Source organism: Ailuropoda melanoleuca, chromosome 8 (assembly GCF_002007445.2).
Source record: "Ailuropoda melanoleuca isolate Jingjing chromosome 8, ASM200744v2, whole genome shotgun sequence".
NCBI classification, from domain to species: domain Eukaryota; kingdom Metazoa; phylum Chordata; class Mammalia; order Carnivora; family Ursidae; genus Ailuropoda; species Ailuropoda melanoleuca.
In genome coordinates this window covers 51,792,162-51,802,173 of record NC_048225.1, presented here as the reverse complement: position 1 = coordinate 51,802,173, position 10,012 = coordinate 51,792,162, and the positions used below count along the sequence as shown (strand labels likewise).

At 38.0% G+C, this 10,012-nt stretch overlaps 1 protein-coding gene across 3 annotated transcripts in view; it reads right to left on the bottom strand.

The window, feature by feature from the left end:
• PAK1 (p21 (RAC1) activated kinase 1) overlaps nt 1-10,012 on the bottom strand; it is a 147,055-nt gene that overhangs the window by 36,954 nt on the left and 100,089 nt on the right. For all 3 annotated transcript variants that reach the window (XM_034666289.1, XM_011237060.3, XM_002929064.4), the window contains exon 5: nt 7,342-7,379. In XM_034666289.1, coding sequence (XP_034522180.1) covers nt 7,342-7,379 — 38 coding nt within the window. The remainder of the gene's footprint in view (nt 1-7,341; nt 7,380-10,012) is intronic.

The following is a 10,012-nucleotide window of genomic DNA, read 5'->3' as shown; positions in this document are numbered from 1 at the left end:
TGATCCCGGCGTTCTGGGATCGAGCCCCACGTCAGGCTCTTCCACTATGAGCCTGCTTCTTCCTCTCCCACTCCCCCTGCTTGTGTTCCTTCTCTCGCTGGCTGTCTCTATCTCTGTCGAATAAATAAATAAATAAAATCTTTAAAAAAAAAAAATAAATAAAAAAATAAATAGATGAATATAAGGATGTAAATTTCAAAGCAATGGTGACAAAGAAGATGTCACAAGCTTTTCAAGTGGAAAAAAAATAGGTCAGACACAAAGAAGCAGGAATAAAATGACTTCAGACTTCAATAGCCAATGCTGAATGCTAGATGACAAAAGCGCAATATTTTCCAAATATTGATGGCAAATTATTTTCAATCTAGAACTCCAGACTCAGCCAAAGTATCAATCAAATCTGAGGGTAAAAGAGACATGCTCCATTTTGAGACTTGGAAGGCATCAAATATTTACTTCCCATTTACTTTCTCAAATCTACTAGAAGATGAGCTCCACCAAACTGCAAAAGTAAACCAAAAATGAGGAAGGCACAACACAAAACAGCAATGCCAAAACAGAAATGCAAAGGGACTGCCAAGACAATGGTTAAGAGAGATCCCAGAACAACTGTTAATTATAAGGATTCTAATCCTATTTGACGTTTTCATCTAATACTTGGGTAAAAATAATTTTTAAGGGAATATTCTTAATCACCATCAACTCGGCTAACAGATAATTACTGCTATTAGCAGTAATAACAGTAATATCTGTTAGCCGGTCAGAGATTATCTGTGGGTAGTCAATCTGTATCTTCATATGTCTTTATTTTGACTTCATGCACTCTTGAATGCTAGTTTCATCAGGCACAGAATTCTTAGTTCTAAATAATTTTTCTCATACCTCTGAAGATATTGCTCCTCTGCCCACAATTGCTAATGAGGAACATTAGGTGTACACTCTCTTTGAAAGGTCTGAAGATTGTTCTCCTTATCCTTGGGTCTCTGCAGTTACCTGACTTGATAATTGGTACACCCTTTCATCTGAAGAGTCATGCTTCTCTTTAACTGAGGGATTTTTCTTCTATTATTCCTTTATTTTTTCCACTTGAGTACCCCAGTTCTCTAATTCTTCTTGAATCTCCTAAAGTAACCCCTGTGTCCCTTATTCCCCTATTTTTCCAGTTTTTTATATTTTGTGTCATATTATGCAGTCATATGCATTTTTTAATCCTTCTGAATTTATTTCTTTAATCACATTTTTCATTTCTAAGAAATCTTTTTCATCCTCTAGTCTAATAGCAGTATGTTTTTGTAGATGCAACATCTATAAAGCTTCTGAATATATTATATATTTTTTTAAATTCTTTGACTTATCTATTTCCTCTGGGGCCAATTTTACTTTCTTTATCTGATCCTTCTTTTGAATGCTTTGTTTCCCTCAAGTATCTGGAGATCCTGGGCTATCCATTCATACTTCTAAGTGAAGAACTAGATTGATTAGTGTATATAAGTAGCATGAGTTTCTTCCGCAGTTGTGTCTGTTTCTCCACTACCCCCTCTTCTGAATGGGAGGTCTAATGTAGTCTATATGTGAGTTATGGAGTCTGTATGTGGTTGCTGGTAAGCATCACTTTAAGGTATGTTGGCATGGAAGAACATGTAGGGTAGAGATTCCTCTCCTTCCAGTTACCAAAAATATGAGAAGTTTACTCTTGGGAAGGAGAAATTTCATGTATTTTCTTCCACTGCAGACCTACTCTTCCTTTTCTCCTTCTTCATCCCTGTTGTAGAGATCTGTAGGCAACTCAGGTTCTGCTCTGCTTCTCTCTCAAGCACCTATACCTACAGCAGGAGTTCTCTTCAAGTAGGAGTTTACTTTCTTTAGAAAATTATCTGACTTAAGCTTAGAATCAAAATTCTGCTACTTTTTGTTCACTGTAAGATGAAGACTGCCCTTGCTGTTTCAAATGCAGAATTTTATTTTATAATAATTTTTTATTATGCTATGTTAGTCACCATACAGTATATCCTTAGTTTTTGATGTAAAGTTCCATGATTCATTACTTGCGTATAACACCCAGTGCACCATGCAATATGTGCCCTCCTTACTACCCATCACCAGCCTATCCCAGTCCCCCACCCCCCTCCCCTCTGAAGCCCTCAGTTTGTTTCTCAGAGTCCATAGTCTCTCATGCTTCATTCCCCCTTCTGTTTACCCCCCCTTCATTCTTCCCTTCCTTCTCCTACCGATCTTCCTGCTATTTCTTATGTTCCATAAATGAGTGAAACCATATGAAAATTGTCTTTCTCTGCTTGACTTATTTCTCTTAGCATAATCTCCTCCAGTCCCGTCCGTGTTGCTGCAAATGTTGAGAAATCGTTCTTCCTGATGGCTAAGTAATATTCCATTGTATATATGGACCACATCTTCTTAATCCAGTCATCTGTTGAAGGGCATCTCAGCTCCTTCCACGATTTAGCTATTGTGGACAATGCTGCTATGAACATTGGGGTGCATATGGCCCTTCTCTTCACTACGTCTGTATCTTTGGGGTAAATACCCAGTAGTGCAATGGCTGGATCATAGGGTAGCTCTATTTTTCACTTTTTAAGGGACCTCCACACTGTTTTCCAAAGTGGCTGTACCAACTTGCATTCCCACCAACAGTGTAAGAGGGATCCCCTTTCTCCACATCCTCTCCAACATTTGTTGTTTCCTGCCTTGTCAATTTTTGCCATTCTAACTGGCATAGGGTGGTATCTCAGGGTGGTTTTGATTTCAATTTCCCTGATGGCTAATGATTTTGAACATTTTTTCATGTGTCTGTTAGCCATTTGTATGTCTTCTTTGGAAAAGTGTCTGTTCATATCTTCTGCCCATTTTTTGATTTGATTATTTGTTTCTCATGTATTGAGTTTGAGAAGTTCTTTATAGATCTTGGATACCAGTCTTTTATCTGTAGTGTCAAATGCGGAATTTTAGATAATTTACCCTTGAAGATGATCCAGGACTCCTTCCTACTTCTTATTATATACTCCCTCAGCTACTCCTATTTTCCCAGGAGTTTTCTCTTCCACATATTTTTAAGCTGTGGTTTCTTCTGTTTTCATCAATCTGATCTTTGCTTTCTATCTTCTATGAATTTCTGACAATGGTTTATTTATGTCCTGTTTTTTGTTTTGGAGCACTGCTTTGTATTTATTTTTTTAATAGATCTTTTCTGAAATTAAGAAATCCGTGATAGCAAGAGAGATACATGAATCCATTCTAGTACCCTGATCCAATTTCCAGATGAATCTTTCTAAAATGTGAGTTTAGACCAAAATGCGTGAGTCTGTTTCTCCACTGTGCCCTCTCCTGAGCTGTAGCAATCTTCCCTTTTTTCTGCCTGATATCATTACCTGTGTTTTATTATAAATCCCTATTTACATGTTCTGATTCCTCACTAAATTGTGAAATCAAGAGCAAAGACCTTACCAGTCCTTGACTACCCAACTCCCTAAGAACCTATCACATAACAGCTGTTCATTTTATAAATGAGAATTCAGGCAATAAAATGCCATAGAATCTGAGACCCAGACCTCAAACAGATAAGCCACAGAATAAGTAACAGAATTTTAGTGCTAGAACGAACCTTAAAGATCATGCTTTACATCAAACACTAGGGATGTACTGTATGGTGACTAACATAATATAATAAAAAATTATTATAAAAGAAATAAAATAAGATACAAAAAAAAAGATCACTTTTTTAAATGAACAAATCATTAGGACCAACAGCTCTCTGAAAACTTCCGTGTACTAGCTGGCAGAAAAGATCACTCTAATCTAATATGACCCCCATCATACATTATTCATACGTCTCTTGCAGCCCTCATCCCTCTAGTCTGCTGTTAATTTTTTTCCTCAAAGACTAAGATAGTGCATATTCATTTTTGTGTCACCAACACCTGGGCACAAAGAAAGTGCTAAGCAAATATTTATAGTATGAATGAATAAATGAAGCTTAGGAAAATGGAATTTTGTACTGGATTCTACCACTAATTTATTCAAGGGTAGACAGCAAGCCATTTAATATCCGAATCTCAATTTCTTAACCTGTGTTATGGGAATAACAATCCCATCCAATTATTTCACAAATCAAGTGGGATGATCGGTATGAAACCAATATGGAAAATAATGATACGCTACCACAACGCAAACCACAATCCCCCAGGTAATACTAGTACGGAAATATAAAATACTGAACCACAGGGGAAAATGTTATGAATTGGGGGATAAAATGTCCTTGACAGCCTGAGTGGTTTTAATTGTAGATACTAAACCAGGTTTTTACCAAGCAGGTGTTCTCTTCTCTGCCATATGGCATGAGCCCCAGGGCTCCTCCTCTTCATGAACGAACGACATAGTTATGGCTTTACTGTAGTCTCCTTTATAAGACCTCTTGACATCATCTTTCTCAGTTCCCTGCCACAGTGAAAAGTATCCTGGACTGGGACTCAGAAGACCCTAGTTCTAATCTGGTCCTGCCACCATCACTAATTATGAGTCTTTAAGAATGTCTGTTTTCTACCTGTGAAATGGGGACGGATAATGCTTTCTTCACAAGGTAACTGTGAGGACTATCCATACTAACCATAAATAGTTATTAGCATGGTGCCTGGCACACACCGGCCCCTCAATAAATGATAGCTGTCACTCTGTAAAAGCATAAACACATTTGAGCCACAAAGCACAGCTCAGCTTTGTTTAGACCCCTTCTTCAATAATTTACTGTTCAATAATGGGGAAAAACTCCCAAAGATCTTAACACTCACAAATTCTTTCCCCTCCTTTAATTACATCTCTTCCATTTGATGAAAGAATGAACCAGGGGAAAGCAATGCAGACTGGGAATCAGATACCTATTGCCATTAACCCTTCTCTATTTCAGCATTATCATCTATAAAACAAGGATAATAAACCACCTCATTAAACTCCTGTGAGGATTAAAAGACATAGTGAATAAGAAAGGACCCGGTATGTTACAAAGGCCCTGGACATGTGAACATTTTTTATGATTGACAGGAAAGTAAATGACTCAAAGTAAACCAATCCCTCCTGCTGGAAGCATGGATTAAAGTATTTTGATGGTGACTCAGTATTGTGTTAGAACTTACCATTCCCCTGTTTAAAATTCTTTAATAGCTTCTCATTACCTTTAGGATAAAGATAAAACTTCTACATGATCTGACCTGCCACTATTCCTCCTCATCACCCACATTTCATCCATTCACACTTCACATTCCAAACATAACAAGCTACTTGCAGTTCTCTATAAAAGCATATTTTGTGAACCTCCTTGTCTTTTGCACATGCTATTTATTTTCTCTTTGCCTGGAATATCCTCATGTCTCCTTAATTCTTGCCCTAAATAACAAACTCCTCAACTCAGACTCTACCATCAAGAAGTTTTCTCTTATACAGCCAACCTTTTATTCAGTAAACGGTTACTTGCCAGATGCCATAGATACAGCAATTAACAAGTCAGACGTAGCCCCTGGCTTCATGAAGTTTTAACACAGTGTACTGTAACTGCTTGTGCCTTCATGTTGCTCGTAAGACTGGGAGACTCTTAGGAGTTGGGACAATGTCTGATTCATTTCCATGTTGTCATTTCTCCATACAACACCTGGCATAGAGTGGGGGTTCTGTAAATATTTAAAAAATCAATATGACAAAAACCACCTTTGTACAAGAGAAAGTGTCAGGTGTAAAGAACTGCAGTATTCTCTTATACATATCAGAGCTTACTATTTATAAGACCCTTTCAAACGTCAACATCTCATTTTATCTGCTCTGAAAAATAGAATTTGTGAGTCGAGAGAGGCAGAGAGACCTTTGCAGTCATCTAGCTTCTTTTTTAAGTTTTTTATTTTAATTCCAGGACTGTTAACATACAGTGTCTGTTAGTTCTAGGTGTACAATATAGTGATGAAGCAACTCTATGCATTACACAGCGCCCATCACAAGTGCCCTCCATGATCCCCTCCCCTATCTCACCCATCCCCCACCCACCTCCCCTCTGCTAACCATCAGTTTTGGTCTCTATAGTTAAGAGCCTGTGTCTTGGTTTCTTTTTTTCCTTTGTTCGTTTGTTTTGTTTTTTTAAATTCCACATGCGAGTGAAATCATATGGTATTTGTCTGACTTATTTCATTTAGCACGATACTCTCTAGCACTACTCATGCTGTGGCAAGTGGCAAGATTTTTTTATGGCTGAATAATATTCTATTATATATATAAATATATGTATATATTTATATATATGTATATATTTATATATATGTATATATATATACACACACACACAAATACACACACACACAAACCACTTCTTTATCCATTCATCTATCAGTAGACACTTGGGCAGCTGCCATAATTTGGCTATTGTAAATAATGATGCTATAAACACAGGGGTGCATACATCCTTTTGAATTCATGTTTTTGTATTCTTTGGGTAAATACCCAATAATGGAATTACTGGATTGTAGGGTAGTTCTATTTTTAAAGTTTTGAGGATGACATCATCTAGCTTTACTTTCCAGCCAATTCATCAGTGATTCCTATAATATGCCTTCAAGTGACAAGGCATTCACTACAATGTCAGAGAACAGAACAAATGACCTTAAATGAACGGATTCTGCTCCCTTCAACAACTAGTCTTTTTTTTTTTTTTTTTTTAAAGATTTTATTTATTTACTTGACAGAGAGAGAGACAGCCAGCAAGAGAGCAAACACAAGCAGGGGGAGTGGGAGAGGAAGAAGCAGGCTCCCAGCAGAGCAGGGAGGCTGATGCGGGGCTCGATCCCATAACACCGGGATCACGCCCCGAGCCAAAGGCAGACGCTTAATGACTGAGCCACCCAGGCGCCCCTCAACAACTAGTCTTAATCCTGGTTTTGGGGACCCGACCAACAAAAAAGAGGGAATATTCTTCTAAATTCAGGTATTTGAAGACATGTCCAGGTAAGGCGAAGTGTATCATCCTCATTTTATTGATGAAAAAACTGAAGTTCAGAAAGGCAAATTGGCTTTCCCAAGGTTCAAAACTACAAATAAAAAACTGAGTCTCGATGTCAGTTCTGGTTCCAAGGTTAGGATTTCTGGAACACTAAAAAATTAAATCTAGAAGGGATACCTACTGTTTATTAAGTCCAATTCCTCTACTGTATAGATAAAAACTATGAGGGCCAGCAGGTAGGGGGCATGGAGTGACCAAGCTGAGTGTCTCCCAGTCCAGGCTCTGCATTTACCACACTGTCTTGATCCCTAACCACCAGGCCTGCCCATATCAGAATAAAGAAAATAAAGACTTACCAAAGTGTTAGAAGAATTATAATCCTCAGCTGATTTATCTGCAAAGGGAAAAAGACAAAGGACTCAGTCAGTAAATAATTACAATTAATCCATTCTTGAGAGCTAAGGAAGCCTATCCAGTCAAGCACTTGCCAGGCTCAGAGAATAATAACAGTATTACTGGTACTATGGGCCTGACACCATACTAAAGCATATTATACACATTATCTCCTATAATCCTCACTATAGCTCTGAGTACTATTATAATGTCTACTTTCATAGATTTGGAAACTGAGGTTCAGAGAAGTTAAGTAATTTGCCCAGGGTACACACAGGTTAAACAGGAGTCAACATTTGAATCCAAGCCTAATTCTAAATATTATGATAAAACTGTATCCACATCAACTATATCATCATCAATGGTCAAGAAAATTTCCTGCAACCTAAGAGAAAGGGAAAGAATTCATGTCCTGAGCTATCCATGACAAATCATGACCAGCTTGTGGCTTTGGCTTTTAAAAAGGATCTTTCTACATCCATGTCTACTTCCTATAGGGAAAGAAAAATTAAGGCTTAGGAAAAGAGAAGCATTAATCATGTCAAGTCTAACTTCAGGCAGGTCTTATTTCTAAGAATAGATTTAAGCTTCCTCAATGAGGCAATTATCACATTTCATTGATTTTGAAATGTAAATTTTTTCACATTAACATCTCTGAAAGAGACAAGAGTCCTACAATCAAAGGCATTTCATAGTTTAATTGGCCACTTTTTTTCTTTAGTGGTATATAAAATAATGGTGCAGCTTACAATTAATGATATCTTATATTTAATAAAATATGAAACACAGACTCAATGGAGATGTCAGCAAGAAAATAAGTTTAAAAGCCAAATACCGTGTTTGGTTTTAAACTTTAATTCGTACAGACTTAAGAAGAAACTGACTTAGCCAGTTCAACACTAATGGAATTAAGGAGAAATATTCTACCAAATCCAACATATTCCTCACCAAGAACCAAGTCCAGTGAATGTCCAAGATCTCAATTCCATCATATAAGAAAGTGTCAGGTACAGCTTCTTTGATCCTATGACAAATCATGAACCCACAAGCTGTGACAATATATTCTTTAAAAACAAAACCTGAATAGCCAGCTGTACCCTGGAGAAATTAATTCCTGATATACTTTAAATATAATTCCATCACATATCAGTTGATTCACCCTGAGTAAGTCACTCAGTTTCTCTAAGCCTAATTAATTTCTCCAAGTCTGTGAAATGGGGATAATAGTCCCTGCCGTACCAACCCCCCCAGGCCGTCATGAGGATCAATGAGATAATTCATGTGCAAGCATCCAAACTGAAGTTGTATTCTCAGAATCAATAGTATGAGAAGGGAAACAGGAAAAGGAGAGAGACGGCATTAAAAATAAACTGTGCCAGGGGTGCCTGGGTGGCTCAGTTGGTTAAGCGTCTGCCTTCAGCTCAGTCCTGATACCAGGGTCCTGGGATCAAGCCCTGCATCGGATGACTCCCTGCTCAGCAGGAAGTCTGCTTCTCCCTCTCCCTCTGCCTCCCTCTGCTTGTGCACATTCTTCTCTCTCTGTGTCAAATAAATAACATATTTTTAAAAAATAAGTTAAATAAAAATAAATAAATTGTGCCAAATATACAATTTTGTCTAGAAATTGGCCCTGGACTTCAACTTCTAAAAAACTAAAAATTCTCCACTTGCGTGTGCACACACACACATATACACATGTGCACAAATTTATACACACAGAAGATGTATAAACACATATCTATACATTCTATACATACACAGTGTTATTCATATATGTGTGCATAGGTGATAATACACACATTTATCTTAATGTGTGTATCTATATACAGGTTGATTCATGAATACTTCAGTGGACTTTAATTCCAAACATATGCAAACCCACAGAGCTATGCCTCCATAAACATATTTGGTACATGTACACATCTACACACATGTACACATAAACAGAGATTCTTCCAAAGACTTTGCTGCCGAGGCTTTCAAAGCTAGCTTCTAATGTGACGTTCATGACAAATGCCTTAAAACACAAGCTCTAATCTCCTGACTAGAAAACTCTCCCACCCAGCACCCCTCAACCCCAATTCCTCCTTGGAATGACCCAGTCCCTCAATGGGAGAAGTGAGACAGAGCCAGCAGGGCCAGACGTGAGGAAGGAAATCCTGCTGGGAACATGCATGACCCTCTCCTGGGTACCACCATGGCAGCATGGGCTAAGCTGCAGTTTGTCATCCTCACCATCTGTGCCCTTTGATACAAGCCAGATACTTGCTGGGGAAAGCATCCTTCAAAATTAGCTAGTTCACCCTGGTTCTAACCTTCTCCAACAGTACTGCTCTTTGAAAGAGACAGCACGAACACTGGAAAGAGCACCAGACTTAGAGTCAAGAGACCAGCTCTGCCACCAATTTACCCATACTAGATAAGCCGTTTTTGCCTTTAATGTCTGCAAAACAAGTGGGAACTGGAAGTAGTATATACTGAGGATATGTCTTGCTCTAACATCCTAAGATGCCACTATAAAAACCAAGTTTCTAGAAATGTAGGCCTTCTGATTACTTATCTTGGAAAAGAAAAATCTCCCTACTATGGAAGGAGGTGCTCCAAGTAGAGTTACTAGAGGCGACTAGTAAACTC